General features: G+C 49.2%; 1 protein-coding gene across 2 annotated transcripts; it reads right to left on the bottom strand.

Annotated features, from left to right (window-relative positions):
* BPHL (biphenyl hydrolase like) lies at positions 1-25,917 on the bottom strand. 2 transcript variants are annotated; one of them, XM_059937810.1, is made up of 7 exons: positions 25,763-25,915; positions 20,100-20,203; positions 17,592-17,758; positions 16,102-16,255; positions 11,668-11,799; positions 8,508-8,631; positions 1-362 (listed from the first exon to the last, which is right to left on the bottom strand). In XM_059937810.1, the coding sequence occupies exons 1-7, from the start codon at positions 25,873-25,875 to the stop codon at positions 275-277; spliced, it is 882 nt and encodes a 293-aa protein (XP_059793793.1). In that variant the 5' UTR covers positions 25,876-25,915; the 3' UTR covers positions 1-274. The 2 variants fall into 2 exon arrangements, with proteins under 2 accessions (XP_059793793.1, XP_059793794.1); XM_059937811.1 differs by lacking the exon at positions 8,508-8,631 and having other exon boundaries at positions 269-362; positions 25,763-25,917.
* Between the last annotated feature and the right edge of the window lie 614 nt (positions 25,918-26,531).

The following is a 26,531-nucleotide window of genomic DNA, read 5'->3' as shown; positions in this document are numbered from 1 at the left end:
TAAAGTAAATCATGATAGCAATTTATTTTTTAAGACAATGGTAGAAATTCACAACAACATTGAAAAATCAGGTTTAATTTTTGTAGCTATGAAAGCTAGAGGATGCTTATAATATGTCATTATTGCTGTTGGATTAGGAGCAGTTTGTGAGGAGGCACGGCGAGCCTGGGAAGGCAGGTGAACTGGGGGGTGACCCGCAGGCGGGTTTCAAAGGCAGCACCAGGCTCAAGCCCCAGGCTCAGGATTCACAGGTCACATGTCCTCGGGGACACTGTCACTGTAGGAAGTCTTCCACTAACTTGTTGAATTCATCTGCAAAACGTAAATGCAGGTTGTGCTTGCCTTCTGGCATCAGATGCAACCTAAGAAAAAAAAGATTGATTAATGGCACATCACTTAAAAACCCGTTACCCTCCCTATCGTTTCATGAAAACCTCAAGTGAGAAACTGCCGTTTTATTTTTTTTTCCATCACCTCTATTAGGAAGAAAGTGTAAGGTACATCTTATGGATGGTCCCAGAATAGAGACTTAACAGTGACAGAGCACACACGGTGTGCTTGGAACTGAATCAGGTAAGAAATAGTTTGACTGCAAACCTGACTGAGAGTGGGAGATGTGATTGGTGGTTACCTAAGAAAAAAAATCTTTTTAATAACATTGGTCTTGAGAGAGAGGGTTGGAAAGATGATAAAAAGATGAAGTGTCCAGAATCCACTGGATTGGAGCTTCTTGGAATATCTGTGTAGTGGGAAAACCCAAATCAGAATTCACAGCCCCCCGCAGGCCTGTTGTTCAAGGTTCCAAATCACCCCATCATTTTGGAGGACTGAGCAGGTCTGCATACAAGCCACCAGACAAAGGGCAAGTAAATGTTCCTGACGCTTGTGAGGGTAGCAGGAGCCTGCATCAGCCACCCGCCCTTGGTTCTGCAGCCGTCACGACACCTCACCATCCTCGGGAGGCTTCTTCCTTTCCACAGGGCTTTGGTCAAATGTGGCTGGTCTGCAGTTTCTTTAATAAAGGCAGACTTCTGAGTTACACATTTTATTTATTGGCTATAAAAGTGCAGACAATAAGTTTTAAACAAATTAAAGGTTCTAGGATATAAGCACAAGTCTGACTTGCTCTGTCCCCAGTAACAGACGTTAAAAGGACTACACTGGGGCAAAATGCCAGTTACCACATCTCCTGCTTCTCTCTGCTTCCCACGGGGTGGGGAGCTGAGAGCTCTAGGGACCTCCGTGAACATTAGGGAGGACGCGTGGCGGGAGGGAGCCTGGAACAGAGCTGTCCTGGGCGATGCTGGGCCTCCCGCACCCAACCACACGGAGGTGGGGGGTGGTGAGGGAACCCAGACTATCAAGATCACGGGCTTGAAAGGAGGATCTGTTGCTGGCATCTTTCTGAGGCCCCGGGGAAGGTTAATAATGCCATTAACAATAACCAGGGCATTTCCAAGTCAATGTTAATGCTATTCAGGAAAGAAGTATGAGCTGCACCACCCCAGAGAAAGGACCAGCTGCCCTCCAGAGGGACGGGGCTCACAGGGACAGTCACGGCCTCTGTTCTCAGGAGACAGAAAAGAACCAACTGCCGAGGATGCTGGCAGTCACAGAAGGGCACGTCTGGGATACCTTGCACCTTCCACGCTGGCCTCTGAAGCAGAGACCCACCCTGCCAAACCTGCAAGTCCTCCTGTGTGGCGAGCCGACCCACTCCTATTATTCGTTCAGACACCCAAGAAGGAAGGAGAGACACCAGCTGCGAATCCCATCTTTTTAGCCTCAGTGCTGTGTTCTCCCAGTAGTAAACTCAGTCTCAGGAAATAAAAACCGGGCCCCTCGTTAAAAATATGGGAGCCCCGTTCTGAGGCATCTACATTCAGAACTGCACTGGACTAAGGATGGGCAGACAGAGGGACGGACAGACAGATGGACGAATGAGGGTATGAATAAAAGAGCTCTGCTCCTTGATAGCTGCTGGGGTCATTTCGGGGTCCTCAACACAGCCTTCCCTGAGGTCTGACACAGGGGTCACTACCCCTGACATGTGCTCCTCTCGGGACAGCACTGCCCCGGACAGGTGTAAATACGGGGCCGCCAGGGCAGCGTGGCCACCGCTGCTGACCCAGACTCTCACCCACTTAACAAAGGATCAAATCACACGCTCGTGGAGAGTGGTGTTCAAACAATCACACTTTCCAGGAAAACGAGCAGGCAATTCCCCAGCGCCAGACACACGGCTCAGCTGGAGAGGATGGACCCCTCGGGGGCAGATGCTAGATCCTATTTGCTGGGGCAGGTGCCTCACTGCATTTGGCACCTTTAGAAAAAGAAATGTGATTCTGGACCTTTTGAGGAATTACAGTCCCTCTAGTCTCCCTCCGCCTCTCCTGGACGGTCCTTGGACGACGCTCCCTACGTGCGAGTGGGCGAAGGAGAAACAGGCTAAAGGTGCTGGCTATGATGGGGGCAGGACAAGCCAGTCACACCAACGTAGGCTCTTAACCAGCAAGCGACAGCATCTCCCTAAACCGCCGCTGCTCACCTGGAAAGTGGCGACAGTAACAGTGTCCACCCCACAGGGTTATTCTGAAGATGAAATTATCTCCGGGCGCACAGTAGACACTTAACACACGTTTGCTATTCGCCCATTATCCTATCTGTATTGTGCTTCACAATGTACGAAAGTCGTTATGAAGGTTCCAGTTATGTACAGCGTATCAACAAAATGCTCCAACTTGGAGACAATTTATTTACGTTTGCTGGCGACCACAATCGACTGCAATTGGAAAGTTCTTACCTTAAAGAGATTTTAGACCTAAATGTAAGGCCAGACACTATAAAACTCTTAGAGGAAAACATAGGTAGGACACTCTATGACATAAATCACAACAAGATCCTTTTGACCCACCTCCTAGAGAAATGGAAATGAAAACAAAAATAAATAAATGGGACCTAATGAAACTTAAAAGCTTTTGCACAGCAAAGGAAACCATAAACAAGATGAAAAGACAACCCTCAGAATGGGAGAAAATATTTGCAAATGAAGCAACTGACAAAGGATTAATCTCCAAAATATACAAGCGGCTCATGCAGCTCAATATAATAAAAACAAACCACCCAATCCAAAAATGGGCAGAAGACCTAAATAGACATTTCTCCAAAGAAGATATACAGATTGCCAACAAACACATGAAAGGATGCTCAACATCACTAATCATTAGAGAAATGCAAATCAAAACTACAATGAGGTTATCACCTCACACCACTCAGAATGGCCATTATCAAAAAATCTACAAACAAATGCTGGAGAGGGTGTGGAGAAAAGGGAACCCTCTTGCACTGTTGGTGGGAATGTAAATTGATACAGCCACTATGGAGAACAGTATGGAGGTTCCTTAAAAAGCTAAAACTAGAATTACCATACGACCCAGCAATCCTGCTACTGGGCATACACCCTGAGAAAACCATAATTCAAAAAGAGTCGTGTACCACAATGTTCATTGCAGCACTATTTACATTAGTCAGGACAGGGAAGCAACCTAAGTGTCCATCGACAGATGAATGGATAAAGAAGATGTGGCACATATATACAATGGAATATTACTCAGCCGTAAAAAGAAACAAAATTGAGTTATCAGTAGTGAGGTGGATGGACCTAGAGTCTGTCATACAGAGTGAAGTAAGTCAGAAAGAGAAAAACAAATACCAGATGCTAACGCATATATATGGAATCTAAAATAAAAATGGCTCTGATGAACCTAGGGGCAGGTCAGGAATAAAGACGCAAACATAGAGAACGAACTTGAGGACACGGGGAGGGGAAAGGGAAGCTGGGACGAAGTGAGAGAGTGGCACGGACATATGTACACTACCAAATGTAAAATAGATAGCTAGTGGGAAGCAGCCGCATAGCACAGGGAGATCAGCTCGGTGCTTTGTGACCACCTAGAGGGGTGGGATAAGGAGGGTGGGAGGGAGATGCAAAAGGGAGGGGATATGGGGATATATGTATACGTATAGCTGATTCACTTTGTTATACAGCAGAAACTAACACACCACTGTAAAGCAATGATACTCCAATAAAGATGTTAAAAAAAGATTTTAGAAAATGTCACGGGTGAGATTTGTCTAGAAAGGATGAGCCCCCCCTTCCCCCCACTGTGAGACACCAGGACCCGGCTCTGTAAGGATGAGGCTGGTCCTGTTTGGAGGTAATCCCGGAACCTGGCCCTAAAGGGGGTCGCGAGCTGCCTGCAGTCAGAGAGGAGGAACTAGAAACAGCAGCTGAGGGGGGGGTGGGAAGGCTCATCCGGGCAGCTGAGGGGGGTGTGCCCCCTTCCTTCGGTGTCCGCCGGGCCCCCTCTCCACGGAACCGGAACGAACCTGCTGCCAGCACAAGCCCTTTTCACTTCACGCCCGCAGGGGCATGCCACCACCCCACTCCCCCCCGCCCACCTTGGAGGTCTGGGGCCATCTTCCCACCGCTGGCCAGACCGGACAAGGCCAGGAAGCTGCAGAGCGAGGCCCCTCCTCCCTCCCGTGGTGAGGCAGAGGCCAGCACCTGACCCACGACCTGGGCAGCCCAGGCACCCTTAGCACTACCACCGCCAGGCCAAGGCCTCTGAGGAAGCTCCCGCCAGCTGCCCTCCGCCAGGGTCGGGTTTATGCGTCAACTTGGCTGAGCCACAGGTGCCCAGACATTTGGTCAGACATGATTCTGGGTGTGTCTGTGAGGGTGTTTCGGGATGAGATTCACACCTGAATCAGCAGACTGAGCATAGCAGACTGCCCTCCCCACGGGGGTGGGCCTCATCCAATCAGTTGAAGGCCCGAATAGCACAAAAGGCTGACCCTCCCCTGAGCAAGAGCAACTCCTCCCGCCTGTCTTCAAACTGGGACACTGGCTTTTTCCTGCCTTCAGACTCGAACGGAAACGTCAGCTCTTTCTGGTTCTCAGGTCTTCAGAGTCAGACTGAACCGCACCATGAGCTCTCCTGGGCCTCCAGCTGCTGACTGCAGATCTTGGACTTCTCAGCCTCTGTAGCGGCACGAGCCAATGCCTTACTCCTAGAGTAAACCCATCCTCTCTCTCTCTAGATACATTACACGTACACATGCTGGCATGCTCGCTGCTAACAAGGTATCAATAAGGGGCCGTGTGGCCTGAGAAAGGTGAGTAATCGGAAGAGCAGGAAGAGACATCCAAGTTGTGACCGGAAGGCTGGGTGGCCTTGGCCAGGCAAGGAAGGGGCAAGGGGTACAGAAGGACTCGAGGCAAGGCGCTGGTCACGTGTAGCTGGGTCTGAAACCCAGATCCTGATCTCTGCTGGGCCCCCAATTCCTGAGATCTGAGCACCTCCTCAGAAACATACTGTTATGGGCTGAGCCATGTCCCCCAATTCACATGCTGAAGTCCTAACCCCAGTACCTCAGAGTGTGACCTTGCTTGGATATCAGGTCTTTAAAGAGGTATCATGTTAAAATGAGGTCACACAGGTGGGCCCTCATCTAATCTGACTGGTGTCCTTATGAGAAGAGATCAGGGCACAGACACCCACACAGAGGGACGACCGTGTGAGGACACAGGGAGAAGGTGGCATCTGCACACCAAGGAGAGAGGCCTCAGGACAGACCAACCCTCTGACACCTTGATCTTGGACGTCCAGCCTCCAGACTGTGAGGGACTAAACGTCCGTAGTTTCAGCCGCCCAGTGTGCGGTCTCTGTCACAGCAGCCGGAGCTGACGACCACGCACGGCGAGCACTCCGTGTCTCCACTATAGCGCGGTGGTCACATCCTCCGGGAAGGCCCACCCTCTCCTGAGCCAGCTCGGCCCCTCTGCTTCCACGGGCCCGTCCACTCCAGCCCCAAAGGGTCCGAAGGGTGCAGGCTCTGCTCGGCGCAAACTGTGACAGCAAGCCGGGTGGCCCCGAGGACCAGGTGTGCCCGGCAACAGGAGGCGCTCAAGCAGAGGCTGCTTAGCCAGGCAGGCGACGTGTCAGTGCCGTGCGATCCAGGAGGGAGGGCTGGCCGAGCGGGCGATGCCCGGAGCGGGCAGGGCCTGCTCCCCGTCACCGCTGTAATCACAGCGACCACTATCTTATGCTTTGTATCTGGGACTTCTGCAGAAGAGGTTGTTAGGAGGAAGGGCTCAACTGCCTAAAAACAAAACCTAAAATCACTGAACTTGAGTGATCTCTGAGGCCTCTTTGTCTCCAGGAGATGCTGTGATTCTTCTCCAGCAAAGAGAACAGAGAGAGACAAATTGTCACAGGCAGGAAGTGGGCCTGCTGAACGCCCACCCTTCATTCGGCCCCCTTCTAGGAGAGAAAGGCATTTGTTTCATACCTGATTATCTATTTGTAGTACAGTCTTTGAGGCGACAGACTTGTGCTTTTAATTCTTTAATTATAAATGTACCTGGCAAGGAAATGAAACCCCAAGTTCATCGGAAGCACCCTGCACTCGGAGTTGGAGTTACTCCCCTGGGGTCAGAAGGCCTGTGCACACAGTCGGAGGGGGACCTTGGTGCTCAAGGAATCAACCCTCTTTTTGTGGGTCCAGAATTAACCACCGTGTTTTAGGTTCATGCCCAACATAAAGGGCTCTTCTGGCAGAGGAAGGGAGCAAGTGTAACACTTTACTCTGAACTCATTTTTTCCAAAGAATCCTGCTCTAAGAAATGACCTTCCATAAGAGAGTGTACTGAAACCATTAACATCTGAATGGCAAGGGAATATTTTTCTCCCATATTGATGTATTCTGTTGCTAGGAGATGGGTCTGGAACAGAATTCCTAAATTAAACTTTCTTGCAGACTTTCACTGAACCTGGCTCTCTAAGGGAACACACTGCATTTATCATGAGCATCAGTGTGCAAAAACCTGTCATTTCTGAAGCTAGAAGGCAATTAACCAGGTCAGAAAGTATATAATACAGGCATCTTACCATCATATTAAAATAAGAGTATGTTTATGAGAGACAGCTGTGCTGTGGGGAAAAGCACCATATTAGGAGGAAAAAACCCCAGGATTTGTCGTTTACTAGCCATGCAACCTTGGAAGATTACTTAACACGTCTCAGCCTTGATTTTCTCATCTGTAAATTGGGACAAAGTCTTTTTCCATAGGGTTGTTGTGAAGTATATGTAATTAGATATCATATGTGAAATGCCTTTTAAAATATAAAATGCTATTTGGACATAGGAATTAGACAGGTTTATAGTAATGCTATTTTACTGCAGAATAAGAAGCATGTCTCCCACATTTAAAAATTCTCTGAGACACTTGTTAAAATCTATCATGGAATAAATAGCATGATTAGGAGGTAGAGGAACTGTTTCTGAGCCTACTTTCCCTGCTGGACTGTGGGAGCTCTCAGCTCAGGGACCACTACGGACCTGCCAGGCAGTGCTGGTCTGCAGTGGGCACCGGAATCGGCTCGTGGAGGGGGTCGGGGGGTGGGGGGGGGGGAGGGAGAATGTTCTTAGGTCACTAACAAAGCCAGTTTCCAAAGAATTCTATACAATTCCAAAGATGTCCTGAGTAATGACAGCATCTCTGGAATTAACATACAGTCTCTGAAGGGACCAAGGCTCACTTGGGTGTTTATTTTCCAGTAGGTTTGCTTAAGAAAAACAAACCCAGGCCACCACCTCCTGGCCGCACCTCATTTTTTCCTTCAGGATGTGCGTCACTGCATATCAAGGAAATGCTCAGCTTGCTCAACATGGGATTTTCATCTTGATATAAGCACCAGCAGAAGCTGGCTCCCGGGTCAGCCAAAGTATTTAAATTATAAATTTCTGCTCCATATAAAAACAAATGGGATTGAAGAACAGAATTTCTGCTGACATGTCTTATTAGGTTCTCTGGCGTCCCCAGGTTGTCTGGCAGAAACAGGGCTGCACAGACAAGGAACGTTGTCTCGGCCATTTAATCGAATGGGCCACCAACACAGCTGGCTTGGCAGACGCTGCTGTTTTGTGATTCTGAATAACAGGTTCTCCTCTGATGTGTACATATTTAAGGCTTAAATAACACAAAAAGTTTACAACATAATTTTAAGTGGGGAAAAAAGCAGGAATCAGAGTTGAATATAGAATATGATTTTATCTATGTTAAAATAAATACTAGAAAGGAGTAGTACACAAAAATGCTACTAATGGAGGTATTTAAATGGATGGTAAGCAACAGGCGATTTGCTTTCTTCTTTTGATTTTACAAACTTTCTTTACTGGGTAAGTAGTGCTTTTATAACGAAAGTTCCCAAATGATAGGTGACTGTTTAGGTTGATGTGCTGCAGCCCTCAGAGCTCCTGCCCTCAGATTCCAGGGCTCCTTGGCCCCGTTCCCTAAATACAGCAGGACTGTTGGTTCACACGGGCAAAATGGGGTGGGATGCACCTGAAAAACCCAACCCTCATGCTTCTTCTTTTCCTACAGCTTCTCTCGTTTACCTCCCAAGCCCCCAGGGCAGAGTGCTGGCTCACGCTGAACTCACCGTGACCCCTTCACGTGTTTGTGTATGAAGTCGGCATGGAAGCTCGGGACCAGAGGATCCTTCTCACCGTGCACGATTAGGGTGGGGCACTGAACCAGGGGCAGCAGGTGCCGACAGATGTTACCTGAAAGACACGGAGACTCTGCTTTCCCGTGACCCTCCTCGGGGTGGGGAGGAGCAGAGCGCGGGCAAGCGGGCCCTCCCACCCCGCCCCCGGCCCTTAGCATCCGTCTCTACGAGACCGGCCTGGATGAGTCGGGGTCTGAGTGCCTTCCAGCTCTAACATTCTTTGGGTTTCCTTTCTGTTTCTCTCGTGGCTTTTTTCTTTTAAGCTCTACTAGTGAACAAGCACTCTTGCCTGATTTAAATTCATAATTCATGGAAAACAGTAGTTAAAACAAACAAAAACCTACAAGTCTTTATATTACGTGGGGCAGTTCCGTTTGCCAAACGATGGTAGACGCTTGGTATCTGAAAAGCTCCTCCCCTGAAATAGTGTCTTCAGTGGGGCCCTCTGGCCCTCAAGCCTGTGTCCCTCACGGTGAAGCTACAACTGCAGCTGCGCAGAAGCTGCTGTCCACCCCTCCCGCCCGACACCCCTGACAGAGGCCCTCACCCTGACGAGTGACAGCATTTCCAAGGCTCACATGGCACAAGTCAGGCTCCACTTCCTGTCCTGCCATTTCCTGCGGGGGAAATCTTGGGGGTGCCCTAACTCCATGAGTTTTTTGGCCTCTCTCGGTTATAATCAGGGACCATCATACATCCCTGGGATGGCTGTACCGCTAAGAGGAGGTGTCCTGCTCCCAGCAGGCACCCCAGAGCTACCCCGTCCTCCCCAGCTGCCCTGAGAAAGCCGGGGTCCCCGGGTGCTGTCCAGGCAGCGGCTCCTCCCTCCTCGTGGGTGGGGGTCACCGCCTGCTGGCCCCGGGGTGGCCGCACCCGCCACTGAGCAGCCCCGCGGCGATTAACGCCAGTGTTCCCGAGCCCACCCCGCGTGTCAGGAGCCGGCCCAGTGACTCAGCACCCGTGAGACACAGGAGATGCAGGCTTTAACTCATACAGTAGATACAACCGCTTGTAAATCAAGTATTTTTACAATAGTAGTGCTAACTTTTTATTAAGCACTCACCCTGTAGTTGGTACTGTATCAAAGCCGACCTCACATGATATAACCTCACATATAATAATATATATAAAACCTCACATATATATAACCTCACATATAATACATATAAAGCCTCATGTATATAACCTCACGTATAATATATAAAACCTCACATATAATAAAACATGAAACCTAACATATATAACCTCACATAGAATATATATATAAAACCTCACGTATGCAATCTCACATAGTATATAAAACCTCATATATATAACCTCACATGGTATATAAAATCTCACATACTTTATATACATGTGTGTATATATAAAAACACCTCACCTCACACATATAATCCTCACAGCAGCTTCCTGGGTAGTTCCCAGTATCTCCAGTTCACAGACCCAGAACTGCTGCTCAGAGAGGCTAAGTGATCTGCCTGAACCCACTCAAACAGCAGCCACGTGGCAAAGCCAGAATCCACCCCTGGGCCTGACTCCAAATCTGGCGACGAATCCCTAAGCTGAACTGAGCAGCCATAGCCTTGAGTACAAGAGAAGGGCTCCTGTCAAAGGAGTCGGTACTGAAGCGAGATGAGAAGTTTGTTAACAGCCTTGCTGTAAGACGATTCATACGTTTCCAGATTCTCTGCATCGTGACACTTCCTCCCTCACTCTCTCTCTAACAGACTGCATCTTCTAGAGTTTTAGGTTACAGCAGGACCGAGTGGGAGGCAGAGCGCTCCCACGTACCCCCGGCCACACACATGCACAACCTCCTCCATCGTCGACACCCCGTCAGACGCTTCTCACAACAGATGAACCTGCACTGACGCGCCGTCACCACCCTGAGCCCGGGGTTTTCCACGGGCACACGCTCTTGGACACATTTGGTGGGTCTGGACAAATGCATAATGATGTGGATGCAATGATGATATTATACAGAGCATTTTCACTGTCCTAAAATTCCTCTGTGTGGCTACTCTAAGATGCGTACAGTGGGATCTCGTTGTTGTCTGGCCCATCTTTTATTCGGGTTGTTTTCTTATTGTTCAGTTTTAAGAGTTTTTTGTACATTTGGATACAAGTCCTTTAGCAAATATTTTCTCCCAGTCTGTAGTTGTCTTTTCATTCTCCCTGAAATACATTTCAAGGACCTGTTGCTATGGGTGGATACTGCATTTGAACAGGATATACTTGCTGTTTTGAATTTAAACCAAAAAAGTAACATTTCCAAATGTCCTTCTCATTATGAAAGTTTTGACAGATGACTCATTCTGGAAATGATTACTGAATAGACCAAACTGGTACCTGAATCACAACAATTTTGTAACTGAATGTGCTTCAAGATTAGATCTTACCTAGTCTCGATTCTTTTAGCAATTAGAAAAGTGAGAGACTACAAATGTAAATAGCTATAAAAAATAGACTTTAATTCAGAATTTCTCTTCAGAATGTCAATTCTTCCTGTTATTGGAAATCATGTTAATTTTTCAGATAAAGACAGGAAGACATCTGTCACAGCTAAAGTGACACAACTTAGCTCTGAACTTGGGAAAGGACTGAATACTTTCTTCCTCATACTAATTCTTCTGGGGCTGAAGGTGATGACAGAGAGTCCCTCCTTTTCTGTCCTAGTAACAGAGGATGTAGTGGGGTGACACCTCTAAATGTGAAAAAGAGAAAATCTGGTGTCTGTTGCAGCTTTCTGTTTTCTAATTACCCACCCTGGAATCAGAAAATGAAGAGTATCTGAGGCTTCTGGAGAATGATTTTGCCATCATACACACAAAGGACTGGAAGGAAAAAGAACAGTCTGCTATGAGAGACTCAACAATGTGACCCTTTGTACACATGGTCTGTCTCTGGTGCAAGGCGGGTCTATCACACAAGAACTCGCATTGTACACGATCACCAGCACCCTCTGTTCACACATCAGTGTGGAAGGACAGTGGGCGAGCGCATTAATCCCCGAGGAATCGTCGAGCATCTGAGGGACTCAAGCAGCCTCTCTAATGAGCAAAGGGGCCGTTAAATAGCTTGTGTAACCTACCATCTGGAAGATGCTTAAACTGTTTTATGCCATCCACCCACTTTTCACAGGTTCTGGCAAAGTAGTCGAACCCATAGAGGGCTTCCAGAGGCTTTCTTGTTCTCTCGCTCCATTTAGACACGTCTCGGATACCTGAAAGACAGAGGCGTGGGCAAGATGGGTTTGGTCTCAGACTAGAGCTCACCTGTAAATACTCCAAGCGCAGGGCACTCGGAGCCGCGGCACAGGCTGCCCTGCCAGCTGGGAGTGCCCCCCCGGTCTCCACGTGGCTCACGCCGGCTTCGCCCAGGTCGGCCAGGCCTTCCCCGACCCCGTGTCCGTCACTCTGCTCAGCGCTGGTCACTTTCAGTGGCTTCTGTGTCCGTGCTGAGTGCCAAGTGCTGGGTCCCCACCAAGATGTGAGCTCTGCGCGTGGGGTTTTGCTTTGTTTTGTCCCCCACTGTGGCCCTTGGGCACAAAAGAGGGACCAGCAGATTCTTACCAAGTGAATGAAATTAGATCTAAAATTAATGCTTTCTGTTAAAGGTGTAAGATAAAAGCAGACATTCCCCTAATTAGGGTCATGTGAGTGAAAATGACATTATTTATAACAGGAGTTTTTTCTGAACTGCATTTATGTACGTTGAGAAATGCACACACATTCATTCTAATTTCTGCCACTGAAGGCACATGGGTGTAACTACTAACTACAAACTATATTACAGATGACTCTCTGTTAGGAAAGGAAATAATGGCTAAAAGCCACCTTTAAAGTGAACTGCCGTCTGAGGCAGGCTGACCCTGATAGAGACAGTGCCTGCCTTTCTCTCGCTCACTCTTCTGAACCCGCAGACGGACGCCCAGGGTGGAGTCCAGAGGCTGAGGACGCTGAACTGCTCCGCACAAAACTGAGAAGACTCCGGACGGGGTCGGGGGCGGGGTTGGTGGGGAGATGCAGAGAAGAAGCCTGAAAATGAAGAGGTGGCAGGAGACCTGGGAAGAAGGAAGAGGAGAGAGGAGCTGGCACGACGGCATGAAGACAGCCCGTGAGAAGTGCCCCACAGACGGCTCTGCCCTTGGCTGTGTAGCAGACCACACCCTCGGGAAGGCCCTCTTGCAGTGGAACAACTAGCTCTTTCATAATATATAATTTTTGTTGCACTGCTGGAGTTTGCAGTAACTGATGGAAACTAGAGTGTGTGTGTGTGTTGTGTGTGTGTGTCTGTGTGTAAGAGAACCCTGAAAACAGAGCGAAGAGTGGTAAGACCACTCAAAGGCAGGGTTGCTTCGGGGGAAAGTGACTGTTGGTTGGGGGAGGGTGGACACGGCTGAACCTGAGATGGAAATGGCCCCAACCTGGTACCATCCACAGTTGCCAAGAGCAGCAAACGGACATCCTCTCTGAAGGAAAGTGTTCTCAACTTATGCTCACTGTCTTTTTGTTTGTTTTCAGATTAAGAGTAAGCAAATATCCACTCCTCATCAAAGATCACAAGGCAATCAGAATCTTTGAAAGATAACGAAACAACTAGAAAATTGGAAGAGAAAGCTTAAGAAATTATGCAGAGCCCTACACACAGAGACACGGAGATGAATAGAAATGGGGAGACGGAAATGCTCGGTCTACAAAGTTCAATCAGTCCCCAAAGGAGGAGGGGTAGGAGGGACGGAGGGGGAAGATGGAGGAGGGGGAGGGAGAGGAGGGGGATTCACTGTCAGAGGGAATCAGCAGGTGACAATGTTTCTCAGAACTGATAAAAGAATCCAGACAAAAGTTAAATGTAGCCCAAATAGGAAAAACAAAAAGAAATCCAACACGGGGCAGTAAAACAGCAGTGTACCAAAGAAAAAGAGAAAATCTGAAAAAGAGCCAGAGATAAGACATATCACTCCAAAGGAAGGAAAGTCAGACCCACAACAGCAGGTAAGGAAGGCAGAAGACACCAGAATAGCAGAGAAGATACGTTTCCATTTCTATTTCTGTACTTAGCCAAACCATGTTTCAAGAGTGAGCGTGAAATAAACATTTTCAAGTAAAAGCTGAGTTGACTATTACCAGACCTGCCCTTAGAGAACTTCTGAAGAACAACTTCAGGGAAAAGAGAGAGGGCCTTAGAAGGGACATGTGAGAAGGAAGGAGGAAAGGTGAGCAAAGAGCCAGACGCGTCGGCAAATGTAAGAGCAGCTCAATGTTACAGGTCATTTGTACCTCAACTAAAAACTCACCAAGGCAATGAGAAAATAAAACATTGTACCATTTCCTCACATTAAAATTAAATAGTTCTGTTCAGAAAGAAAGCAAAAAGACAAGTCACACACTGGTAACACAACTACTTACACAATGGCTAACCAGCAAGGAGTTGGTAATCAGGTTACTAAAAACCAAAAAACAAAGCAACACTGCAAATCAGTAACACCGTGCCCGTAACAGAAGTGCTCTCTGCTTGCGCTGGGTGGGGTCTCCTGCGTGCTGGCTCTGCTGTTACACTTCATAACACGCACCCGTGAAACATGCTGTGCTATTTACATCTATCATATATTACACAATAAAAATTTAAAAACCAGTAAAAAGACACGAATAGGTAAAATGCAAAAGAAGAAACCGCAGTGGTGCATAAACACATGAAAAGATTCTCAGTTTCATTAGTAACAGGAAAATGCAAATTAAGACCCCCGATGAAATACCGTCTTACACCCATCTGGCCCGAATTAAGAACTCTGATAGTTCCGAGTTCCTGCTGAGGATATGCGCTGAGGGGGTGGGAGCCACCTGAAAGTGGCCCATCTGCAAGCACGGCGCGGGCGTCCTCCCCAGGGAGGCCTGCTCACACGCTGAGGACGCACCCGAGGACGCTCACAGCAACACCAGGGGGAAAGAGAGGGGGGGAGAAGTGCAACAGGCGTGCCCAGCAGGACGCCCACGGCACCGTCACGAACGAGCCTCAGAAACGGCGCTCTAAGAGAACCGTGTGTAAAACGGGAGTCACAGAAAACGCCACATAGGACGGAGGAACCCTGCTTAGCTCCAAAACAAATAAAACTAAGTTATGTGTCGCTTAGGGACATGAATGTGCGTGACGACAGTGCCTTCAAGACGGCACACGGATGGACGACTCAGGCCGGAAGCAGCGCGCGGCCAGCAGCGACTGACCTCGTGCTCCTCGGCGGGTCCGTTCACGCCGCAGGTGTTGCCTTATATGGGTCAAATATTATACGGTTGAACTAAAAGTTCAGCTATGAAATAATCAAAATAAAAATATTATCTATTATATGTTCGATATCGTATTTAATTTATAGAGATGCTATACACATATGCATTATTTATGTAAAATTAAATATATAAAATATTTGTTTTATAAATATACATTATGTTTTATAGTATATATCCTATTACACTATTACATAAGATATATATTAAAATACATATTTTAAAGTGTATCTCATAACATATTTAAGGAGGAGCAGAAGTAAACGATGGGACGTCTGCCTCAGCGAGGAGACCTTCCCGAGGAGGGTTTTGTTTTTTAGTTCTGTTAACAAACATGCTGACAAACTGGGGAAACGGAGGCTCAGGAGCGGTGGTGACGCAAGAGGGAAGCCACGGGGCGGCAGGGTGTCATCACCCGCACGCCTGCTGTCGCCTCCTGCAGAGAAGCAGAGGGGCGAAGGCTGCAGCCAGGAAAGTGGGGGAAGCCTAAGCCAGTTGCACTTTTCGCCCCAGGGACCCCCAGATCTCAGTGCGCCCTCCTCTCATCCTGCGAGCCCAGTGGTCTCAATTCGGGCAGCTTGCTGGGGGCTAAGCAACTCCTGAGTTGCCAACTGGAATGCCATGACTGGGTGCCCGGTGGGTGAGGTGGCCACCAGTACAGGCCCTGGGTAGCAACCCCAGGCTGGAGGGGACCACCCCTCTCGGTCCCCAGCAACCACAGCGCTGGTCTCCTCTATCAGAGCCTCAGCCTTACACCAACAGGCAGTGGGCCAGGTCTGCCCACGGGCTGCACTCTGCCAGCCCCTGTTCCCCCCGTCTCTAAAAATCCTCAGAGATAAGCTTGAAGGACAACGTTTAAAAGTGTGAATAGCACAACAATTCTTTATCAAAGTATGAGGGTTCATGTTTGAATACAATGTTCCCTTCCACACTCACGGTACTTGAAATGAGCCTGTAAATAACACTTCACGTCAATCCTCTCCTTCCTTGAGGGTCACTACCACAGTAGGAAATGTAAATACGAACTTTACTTATTAGCCTTTTCCTGACTCATAAAAAGTGTCACTTCTGGAAATAGGAAACTTTAAAATACAGACTAGTTAAATTGCATTACTCTCCTGAGAACTCACCGCCTTCCCACATTATAGCCGAGGAAACGGATGAGACATGACTTGTCAACTCACATCAAAACAAGGCCTGAGAAAGGTTGGGGGAGGGGACGCTGCTCTCCAGGTGGAGGGACTTACCCTGATAAATCTCCTCGTCCTGGTCGGTCACGTAGGCGTTGGCCCCCCAGATCACCATCTTGTTGATGTAGGACGGGTATCTTGCAGCTGCAATGAGGGCTGTTATCCCACCATCACTCCACCCCAGCAAAGAGACCTTCTTAAACTTCAGCATCTGTGACAAATACCACGAAATGCACAGCACAGGTTATGGCTCCTCGCTGCTGAGAGAACTTGATGATCGTCCAGTATCAGAATCAACACAGCTGTGGTGTGTGGAGTGTCAATTGGCCATTAAAGAAAAATCCTAGGGTCCACCATTTGATGACATAAACGTTTCTCTCAATTAGTTATGGTGCAAATATGATTGTCATAAAAACCTAAGTACATAGTATTGTTTTGAATGATGAGGGGACTACATCTTCCGGTTGGATAAAGGCTCAAGGAACCGGAAACAGTGGAGATCAGCTGTACTTGGACGTGACAACGTGTGTGCGTCCATGCAGGTCTGAGCGAAGACTTCGAGGACAGGTATGCAGATCAGAGAGGGAAACGGGAGAGTCACTGCATCTGGTAAAGCCACTGACTGCAACTATGGGAAGAACTGGCTACAGGAAGGCTGGGAAAGAATGATGGTGGTTACACTGGTCTTCGGGTGAATGAGCCAGGCTCCGAGAATGTGTTTGACAGGGAAGATGAGCATCTGGGAGATGCTGCCGAGAAGTAAAAACTGAATGATTGGGGAAATTTAAAGAAGTAACAAATACCAGTCCAAGACATCTGCTGATAGGACTCTGAATTGGTGTGACTACTATGGATAATACTTTGGCACTATCTTGTAGAATGAACATCTGCATCTCCCATCACCCAGCAAGTCATCTCCTAGATGTGCATGGAGCTCTCACACACGTGTACCAGGACAGGTCCAGGAAGTCCACACCAGCACTGTCTGCAATAGCAAAACATGAGCGCCACAACGTCCACGCACAGCACAATGTTCACTGCACTTCCGTGTATAATTGCGTGCACGCGAGCGCACGCACACACACACACACACACACACACACACAAGGCAACTTAGAAATTATTTAGCTACCATCAGAAGAGAGGGGAATTAAGACACAGTGTATCCATACAACAGAATACTAAGTGCCTATTATAAAACTGAAGTAAATTTGTATTTATTGGCATGGAAGTATCTCCTTGATCAACTGTTCAATGAACAGTAAGCTGGAAAATCATTAGGTATAGTAGGATGCCATCAATACAGAATTGTGTGCTTACACATGTAATAAGATTGCCCAGAAAGGCAGAGCCTCAAAGTCTCGGTAGCAGTACCTCTAAATAGTTAGATTGTTTGATATCTGTTTTCCTCTTTATACCCACCTGAACTCTGAATTCTCTATAGGAGTCACGTGGTATTACCCTTGAAGAAACAACAAACAAAAGCAAAACAAATGAAGACAGGGCCAGCCACCCTCCTCCTCTGGGCTCTTGCCTAAGAGACCCACCTTCATCAAATCAACAGCATCTTTTGCATCCCTTTCAAAAAATTCTACTGGGAAGTCTCGATCTGGGGGTCTGGAATGTCCGTACCCTCGGGGATCCCAGGCAACCACCGTGAAGAGCTTCTTATTCAGGTTCTCAATCTGAGGTCCAAAATCAGTCTCTCCACTTCCTGAAAGCAGTCACTTGGTTACACTCCAGTAAATGTTTTCATTGTTTCAAACACGCTACATCAAAAGCAGAAACAACTACAATCTTAAAGTAACTAGTTTCTACTCAAAGTTAGACCTCAGCTGTAACCAGCAAAGCAGCTTCCTTTCCTGCTGGAGTTCAGACCTACCCCCCACCTCCCCCTAGTGGCTACTCTGAGAAGGACAGAGGCCCTGATTTTTCATTTGGTCCTGCGTTATTTCAGCACGTTTGATCTCTCTTCAGCTTAATCGTGCTTTTTATTAAAAAAAAAAAAAATTCATGAAACTGCATAGAGATAAACTTACTGATATAACATGCTTCTGGGTTATTTTTTCTTTCTTTTTTTAAAAAATGACTGTTACAAATGAGAGAGATCTTAATAATATGTGTAGACACATTAATGAGATTTGATCCTAGTTATTCAAAGCAGAATTCTAAAATCCCAGATGTCTTTTACTAAGCTAATGTGAATAGCCCTGAAGGTTTCATTTTCTGGTTATAACTAGAAACCAGAAAATTAAACTAAAACACTGAAATGAGGGGGGAGGGAAGGGTGTGGAGGGAAGAAATCAAACTAGTTTGTTTCATGACAACCGTATGAACCAGCGTTATGTTAGCAAGTAGAACCACGTTCTCAGGCCGGCGGCGGACTTGACCGGCAGCGCCCAGCCTGCGCACACGGTCACGGCCACCGTGTGCACAGGCAGGGTGGTCTTGTGTGGTCCACACAGGGTGGAAGGCCAGACTCCCAAGAAGCCCAGTCCAGGGGCAAGTCAGCGTCTCATTTCTAAGCTCTGCTTGATTTCTGGGGACTCACAGCTCAGGTCACAAATGGATACTAAACGTCTTGCTTAATAAACTGGCAATTATTAGAAAATGTCTTTCAAGATGCTGTAGGATCATTTAATGTCATCAAGGATGATGATGTCACTCTTCCTGACAAGATACACCTCCCTCAACATCAGGTAGATCATCCAGAAAACCCAAGCTGAAAACATAACTGGATTTCCAGCACAAGTCTACTGCTCTGACATCTGAGGCTTCTCTCATGATCCCTGAACTGGAGGGTCTTCCAGGGAACTGCGCTGAAAGAGGGGCAGGAGGTGAGAAGGTGGGAAAAGGCAACAGTGTAACTCAAGACCAATTTCAGAAACAATAATACCTGGCACACAGGTATACATTTGAAGACCAGTGCAAAGACCATTTGAATACTAAAACCCTAATGAAATTACTTTAAGGAATAGTTACCAATATATGATACCTGAGAAGGAAACCCATCAACACTGGTTGCCCGTGGGTAGGGGAACTGGGTGCTGGGGGACAGTAGTTTAGGGGAGAAACTTGCTGTTCGATTTTTGAATCAGGTTAATGTTTTACACAAGCAAAAATTAAATTGCCAAAAGCTTTTTATACCTGGATAATGACAGCAATACTGAAACAATGGCAAACTGTTCATTGCTTTAACTCTACATCAGCCATTGGAGTAAATATGGTCCTCCATTACAACAGCTCGAGGTAAAAAGAGACTAAATACTATCTGGACAGAGACGCCTCAATAGTTACAACAGTGCCACTATCAGCTGAGGCTACATCGAGTGGAACCATCATGTGACTGAAAAATTTTAGCATTTTACTTTTAAGAGAAAGAAGCAAATTATAAGGCAATAAGTACATACTGGGATTACTTAACTAAATTAAAAATAAAACAATACTAAAACCCTTAAAACCAAATTTAAGATGCCCTGGGATCACTGGAAATTCCACCCCCCCCCCCGAACTTTCTACATCTAAACTACTCATCTGTAAGAGGAGATCGTAATCCACCTGGCTTTACCACGCTCCGTTCGCACCAAACCAATTCTGACCTTCAAAAAGGCTTTAAGCCCAGTTTTGTTCTTAGCTCTGATCTTAGCTGAACATATAGTCAAGCACAACAGGGCAATCAGTCCAACTTTTAGCAGCAGAAGTCTCACATCCTGGAACCCCTCAATTCCGGGCAAACTAGGCCGCTGGTCACCCACTCACCTCCTTCCTTCACCCATCCCTTCTTCCCACACTGCTTTCCTTGACCCGTCATCCCCCTAAGCTGTAAGCAACTACACAGTGTTGGACTTGCATGGGAGAAAACTGGGTATTTAAAGGAATAAAAACTGCATAAAGTAGAAAGGTATCTTTCTACATCACTTAAAATTGACTGTAGCAAATACTACTTAAAGCATCTCAGCAAAGCACTAAAGTTAATCATCAAGCTTGGGCATCTAGGATTGTGAAGGCAGCACAGGGGACACAGCATTCAGAGCACTCGGTAAAAACCTCCAGACCCAACATTCCCGGAAGCAGCAGGACCGCGTGCTCTCCGCCTCCAGTCCGCAGACAGTGCAGGTGGACGCCGTTCACAGCCACTTTGGCGGAGGTCACAGACGAGCTGGAAGAGAAAAGCCCCAGCCCCAGAGGAAAAGTACTGAGCAGCACAAATGTGAGGACAAAGCCACGCTTTTATACACGAATCAGCTGCAGTACCCTCCCCAGGTCCCTCGGATTACTTTGATACGTGCTTCAGTTTTCCAGACCTAAAAAGGGACCAGTTTGTTTCCTCCCCGCCACGCTGCAGATCTGGGCTGCGTCTTCATGTCTGAACATCCTACAGCACCAGCTCAGGGCTTATCCCACAGAGGCACCGAGAGGCCTGCTGAAGTCAACGGCCACACAGGCCACCCTACAGGCCCACGCTGGGGTGCCAAGGTGCAGGCTGACACGGGAGCCCCTGCAGTGGAATGCCAGGTGGGCACCGGCACAGACCCTGGAGCCACCCGTCTGGGCCTCAGCAGGTCCAGAGGAGGCACCCGGACCTTCGGCTGCGTTGGTGGCGTTCCCAAGGATGAGGCTGGTCTCAGGGTCCAGAGGGAAGGCCCTGAGCCCGAGGCTGTCCTGTAGGCATCTGGCCTCTCCATTCTCCAGCCAGCCACACGAGGGCCCTGGTCAGGAAGGCCCGGCTGCACCAATGTGGCCAGACTGCTTTTAAGATGTTGAAATGTTTCTGCGTTGACTGTTAAATAGGCAGGTCCATATCAAAGCCCCGCCCCACCAGCCCTCCCTGGCCCAAGACCTCCCGCGCTGCAGCATCTAACCGCGTGCCACCCCAGGGGCTCTGCCCTGGGGAGCCTCAACTGCCCTCGCGGAAGCTCCAGGATGACAACGTGAGGATGCACATCGACACAGCACATACGGCGCCCTGCATCAGGCCCTGGGAGCCTCCCACCAACTCCCCAGATGGCTGGGGGACACGCAGAAGGGACGTGAAGGCGTGCCAGGACAGATGCTGGAACAAATGTGCCGAACACAGGCACGTCGAGTCCTAACACACAACTTCTGGAAAAACATGACAGACCTGAGTGGTGGTAAGGCCTGACATAACTACTGATACGAGCTCATTATCTAGAGAAACATCACGGGAGGAGCAGTAAAAGCACCACGGAGCCATGGTCGTGTCCCACAGACCCTGCTGTTACTTGTTATTAACGCCCTGCTCCTGGGACAGCTCCAGAATCAAGGTAAAGGCAAATAACGCTCCACTGCTAAGAGTCGCTTCAGGAAACAACGGTTTACTGACACGTCCGGCGGCGAGAGACAGAGGCGTCTGCACACCCTCAGGGAGGGGAGAGGCCATCAGACGCCTGCGTTCAGCACGGGAAACGAGGCAGCTCCCCAGACAGACACAGACGCCCAGCGCTCGCTCAGCTCAGCTAAGGGAGACTGCGCCCCTCTATCACTCCTCGTGCCCTCAAGGTTCTCGAGGGGCCCCCTTCCCAGCAGTGTGAAGGACATGCTTGGAGAGGCATTTTGCGCAGTGAAGAGGTCATGTATAACGAGGCCCCCCCATCTCTCTCGAGGTCCAAGCCACTGGGTTTCACAACCAGGGGCTGCTGGCTCTCAGGCCCGCACCCCTCCAGGGCCGGGAGCTGCCCAGGGCCTGGCTCACACGGGCTCCCCTTTCGTGGCCAGCCCGAAGTCTCTCCAGCCCAAAGCTTCGGACTTCCCTCTGTGCTCTGCCGTATCGGTGTTTTGATTCCCCATTCCAAATTTCTTTTCTTCTCATTATCCCCATCCCACATTCTTCTGGCTGCCTAAGAATACAGAGATAAAACCTGGCAGTCTAGAATTGGGCGTGATGGGAGCTCAATGGCAGGGAAGGGTTACTAAGGCGCAGGACTTTGAAGGTGGCTTCAGAGAGACGGAGAGATTCTAGCAGGCTTGGGTGGAGGTACCTGGAGCAGACTGAAAAAGCAGCATTTGAGATGAACCTCCAAGATGGGTACAACTCTGAAGAAAGAATGCGGTGGGGAGGGTGCTTGTAGAAGAAGAAATGGCATGACCAAAGGCCCAGGGGTTGGGGGCACATGTGGGGACCAGGCAAGCTCAGCCTGGCAAGAGCACAGGGGCAGAGAGGGAGCAAAGGTCGGGGCCAAATGGTGAAGGGGTTTGCAGCCAGGCTATCGGGGCAGGAAATGTGCCTGGCGTTTTGTCACCAACACCCTGTCTGTCGTCACACCTGAGGGACCTGCCATTATCCCACCAGCCTACCCCTGGGGTTAATGGAGGTTCCCAAAACCTTGCATCCATCTCCATGTTGGGGAAACAGGACAGAGAACTGTTCATGTACAAAAGCAAATCAATTTCAAACGTAAGAAAAAAGTTTTATTTTTAAAAATAATAGTTATTGAATGATCTTCCACATAAATATACATGAAAGGAGTGTTGCATGTTCCCTCCAGCTTATCAAAGGGCTCTCAGATGACAGGCCTCTGATAACACTGTTAAAAGAACGCTGAGACAAAAGCAGGCTGCAGAGGCCAGGCCTTGGAATGGCCCTGACATGTGCTCATCACTTTGAACCCCGTTCAAGACACCAAATTTTCCAAACTCTCAGGTAGGAAAAAGGATAGATAGAAAACTTCAGAAAACTTAAAGAACAAAAATGAACCCCTTTCTCTTGGGCTGTCAATTTCTCCCTCCCTTTAATCACTTCTCTAACCCAGGTGTTCTTAAGCAGGTGTGTTCATTAGAATCACCTGTGGAGTTAAAAATGCACCTGCCTGAGACAAGACTGGGAGACCCACTCAGTAATTCTGGGGTAGAGCCCTGGCATGTGCTTTCTAAAACACCGGAACTCTGCCGTATTATTCACTCGTTCACGTATATCCTGACCCCCTACTCTGGGCTGGGTGCTCCATGTTGCCTGGGAGTTGGCAGGGAAGACAGTTCAATCTGCAACCACCAGTTCTACGCACTTTGCCAAGTATGAGGACAGGAGACACTGGGGTGCACGCAGCACACAACACGTTCACCACACCTTCAGCAACACCTACACAGCTACACGCTCGGCCCCTTTGTATGAGAGCGTTTCCTGCCCCCACTATACCAGGGGGACTCAAACTTAGATTTGAATCATCTGGCAAACCTTCAAATCTCCAGATGCCCAAGCTGCATTAAATCAAAATCTCTGGGCTGGGACCCAGGCAGCTGTATTTTTTTAATTCTCCAAGAGACTCCAATAGACAACCGAGGTTGAGAAAGATTGTACTGAGTTAATTTCTTAGAGGAGAGAAAAATCCTGTCTCCTTTTTTAAAAACAGCCTGCAGGAAGGCCTGCTCAGCCAGAAGAGCCCAGATCCCGCCTCACTTTTGTCCTCGAATCCCTCCTTCTGGGAGGCCGGACAAGCAAGTTCGTGGAAGGGAAGGGGGTCAGGAGCGATGCAACAGCAGGTACTTCCTGATGAGGGGGCTGAGATGCCCCCGTCAAAGAGGGAGGATTCCTGTAGGGCAGGCGAGAATGTAACCATCTGGGGCAAAGAATTAAACTAGAACTAACATACAGTTTAATTATTAAACTAGATAATGTCCTCCGATAAGAGCTTACTTATCTCATTCGTTTTGCTATGTGATGCACATTAGACTCAACCTAATTTTACCGCTGAGGATTAGAGCTTAGGTAACTGGCCCCAGTCACTCTGCTGGTAACTTGCAAAGCCAAAATGAGCACCTGAATGTCGACACCTGGAATGTCCACTTTGCTTAGAAATAAAAATGGGGGCCACTGAATAAGTCCTACATATTCTCTGTACCTTGTATGTTCAGCTATTTCTTTTGTACATTTTTTCCAAAGTAACCATTAGCTACAATAAAGCATTAGCAACGCCCAGGGCTTGGATTAACATGAATTTTGAGGACTTATTTTTACATCTTTTATACACTGTGTTATTATTTAGATATTCATATTTGTATCATTACTAATTGTAACTACTAATTACTTAATTCCTATTACGTGCCAGGCCTTTTACCCTCATTGTCTCAAACCCTCAGAACAAGTCCGCAAGGCACGAGGCTTAGCGAGGGTAAAGAACTTGCTCCTGTTGATGCTTTTTCTGTAACCTCACGGCTGAAGAGAGTCTCCAGCGGGGCTCGGCACCGGGGCCACATTCACCCTGACTGCTGGACAGAAGATGAGGGCAGGCGCCAGCGGACGGCGGCTCTCTGATGCTCAGACAGAGCAGCCCCAGGTTGAACCGGAAAACATCTCTCTTCAGGCAGGCCGTTAGGTTCTGTAAAGTTATAATATTGTAAATGCACGTAACACACAATTTCAGGTGGAAAAGGCTTTCCTGACCAGGCCCTGGGATAAACCACTTTGCAGATTATGAAATACAAAGAGTCAGAGTTCCAAACAGCAGACTTACAGAGATAGTTTTGGAACGCAACTCAATTGTAGGTTAGGCGCCAGCTGTTCCGAAGCAAAGGTCTTACAGGAGTGCTTTTACCTACTTAACACGGGACTGCCTTCTTGTTTCCGGATTAACCAATACCACTGCTTGTTTTCCCCATTACAGGTCATATCAATTTGCAACTGCATTTATAAAACGGCAGTTGAAAATCCAGAGAAACGTGTTTTTCAGAGATATTTTAGGAGGAATGATTTGCACTGCTAAGTGGATGGGGCCTTCTTGCAACCATTTAATAACCTATTGTAACCGATATTGGTGCCATCACAGGAACCCCATTTCAATCCCTTTCTGCAAATGGGACACTGGATAAATGGGCATTTTTCAACGTTGACTTACAGAGCTGCAGACATTGACATATTTTTCCATCTGTATCAAAACAGTTCTGAAAATCGTTAAAGCGGGTCAGATCTTTCCTTTCTCCTTCCAAATGAGAAGCTTCCCAACAGGTGAAGTTCTGAAGCCAGGTATCTTCCTAGCCATGAGTGGAACTGACCCAGCACCAGCTGGCGGGGGGAGTGTCTGTGCGCGGGCGCGTGTCTGTGCGCGCGCGTGCGGGTGTGTAGGCAGGTACGCAGGAAATAAAGTAAAGCAAGCTTCACGCCGCTCCAACCACATGTCCTGCGTTCTCGCCCTCGAGACCGACGGCACCCACTTTTAAGACTGCGGGTCAGAGACGGATCCAGTTTCCTTGCTGCTGCCGCATCTCAAAGCCTGTGCGGGAGGGCGCGTCACAAGAGGGAAAGGCAGATTCTTGGGCGTCACCTCGGGGAGCCATCTCCCCGCTTCCCGAGGTGATTCTTCTGCACATTACAGCTCGAGGCGGGCAAGCGGGGCGAAGGACACCCAGGGCCTTGGGGCCCGCGACTCCGAGAGCTGATGGGGCGCAGGCACTGCCAGGCTGGCCCGACAGGAGCGCGCGCGAGCACTGCCCGCAGGCGTGAAGGGCTGCGCGGAACGCGGGCCCGGAGCGAGGGTCTCCCACCGCCGGACCCTCGCCGCTCCAGGCTCCGCACCTCGGCCGAGCGCAGCGCCCCGCCGCCCGCGCTCCCTCGGCCGCGCCCGGGTCACGGGTTAAAGGGCAAGGGGCCGGCGAGGCCATCACCACGCGCGTCCCCAGCCCGGCCCCTGGCCAGCGGCTCCCCTCACGCCGCCCCGAGCGCGCGGACAACGACGCGGGGGCTCCCGGTGGGGAGCGGCGCCATTACCTGAACGCAGCCACGGGCTCGGCCAGGGGAACGTGGCTCCCGGGCTTCAGCGTGGAGAGGAGGAGCCGCAGCCGCCGCGCGCCCCACCTGCCCTGCGCCGCCGCCGCCGCCATGGTCACTGGTCGCGCTCGCGCCGGAAGCGCGCATGCGGCGGCTCTCCCGGCCACCCCGAGCCCGCCCCACCGCGCCGCCCCGAGCACGCATGCGCCGGGCCCGTCGGCATCCCTGAGCCCACACCCGCCCAACCGCCTCGAGCACGCATGCGCCGGGCCCACAGGCAGCCATCGCTGCTCGGAACCCGGCCTGGACCGTTGGCCCGAACCCCCTGGCTTCTCGCTGGTCCCTGATAGGAACTGGGCTCGCGATCCCCGGAGGCGCCGGCACAGAGCGTCTTCCCTGGGTACCAGCTCTGGCTCAGCGGTGACCGGCGTCTCGCCCTCACGGAGGGGTGGGCCCGGGGCCGCCGGCCTGGCTGCTGACGGGGATGATGGGGTTGGTTTATTTTCTTCCCACCGCCTCACACCCACTAGGATCCCCGTTCTCAGAAATCCCAGAAATTAATGAGTGTCGGCGAGGGCGTGGAGAGTGGTGCGGGGAGGGGGGGGGGCTCGAAAATTAAATTAGAGCTTCCGTTCGATCCTGCAGTCAAGCAGAGGCTCGGGTACCTGCGCTCCGCTTCCCAGCGTTACTCGCGGGAGCCGAGGGGGAGGAGCCGCAGGTGTGGATGGTGGTTGGTGGATGATGGAGACGTGAGACGTGTACCCGTGTT

Source organism: Balaenoptera ricei, chromosome 11 (genome assembly GCF_028023285.1).
Source record: "Balaenoptera ricei isolate mBalRic1 chromosome 11, mBalRic1.hap2, whole genome shotgun sequence".
NCBI classification, from domain to species: Eukaryota; Metazoa; Chordata; class Mammalia; order Artiodactyla; family Balaenopteridae; genus Balaenoptera; species Balaenoptera ricei.
The sequence above is the reverse complement of the archived record's forward strand: the minus strand, read 5'-3'. Positions and strand labels throughout refer to the sequence as shown.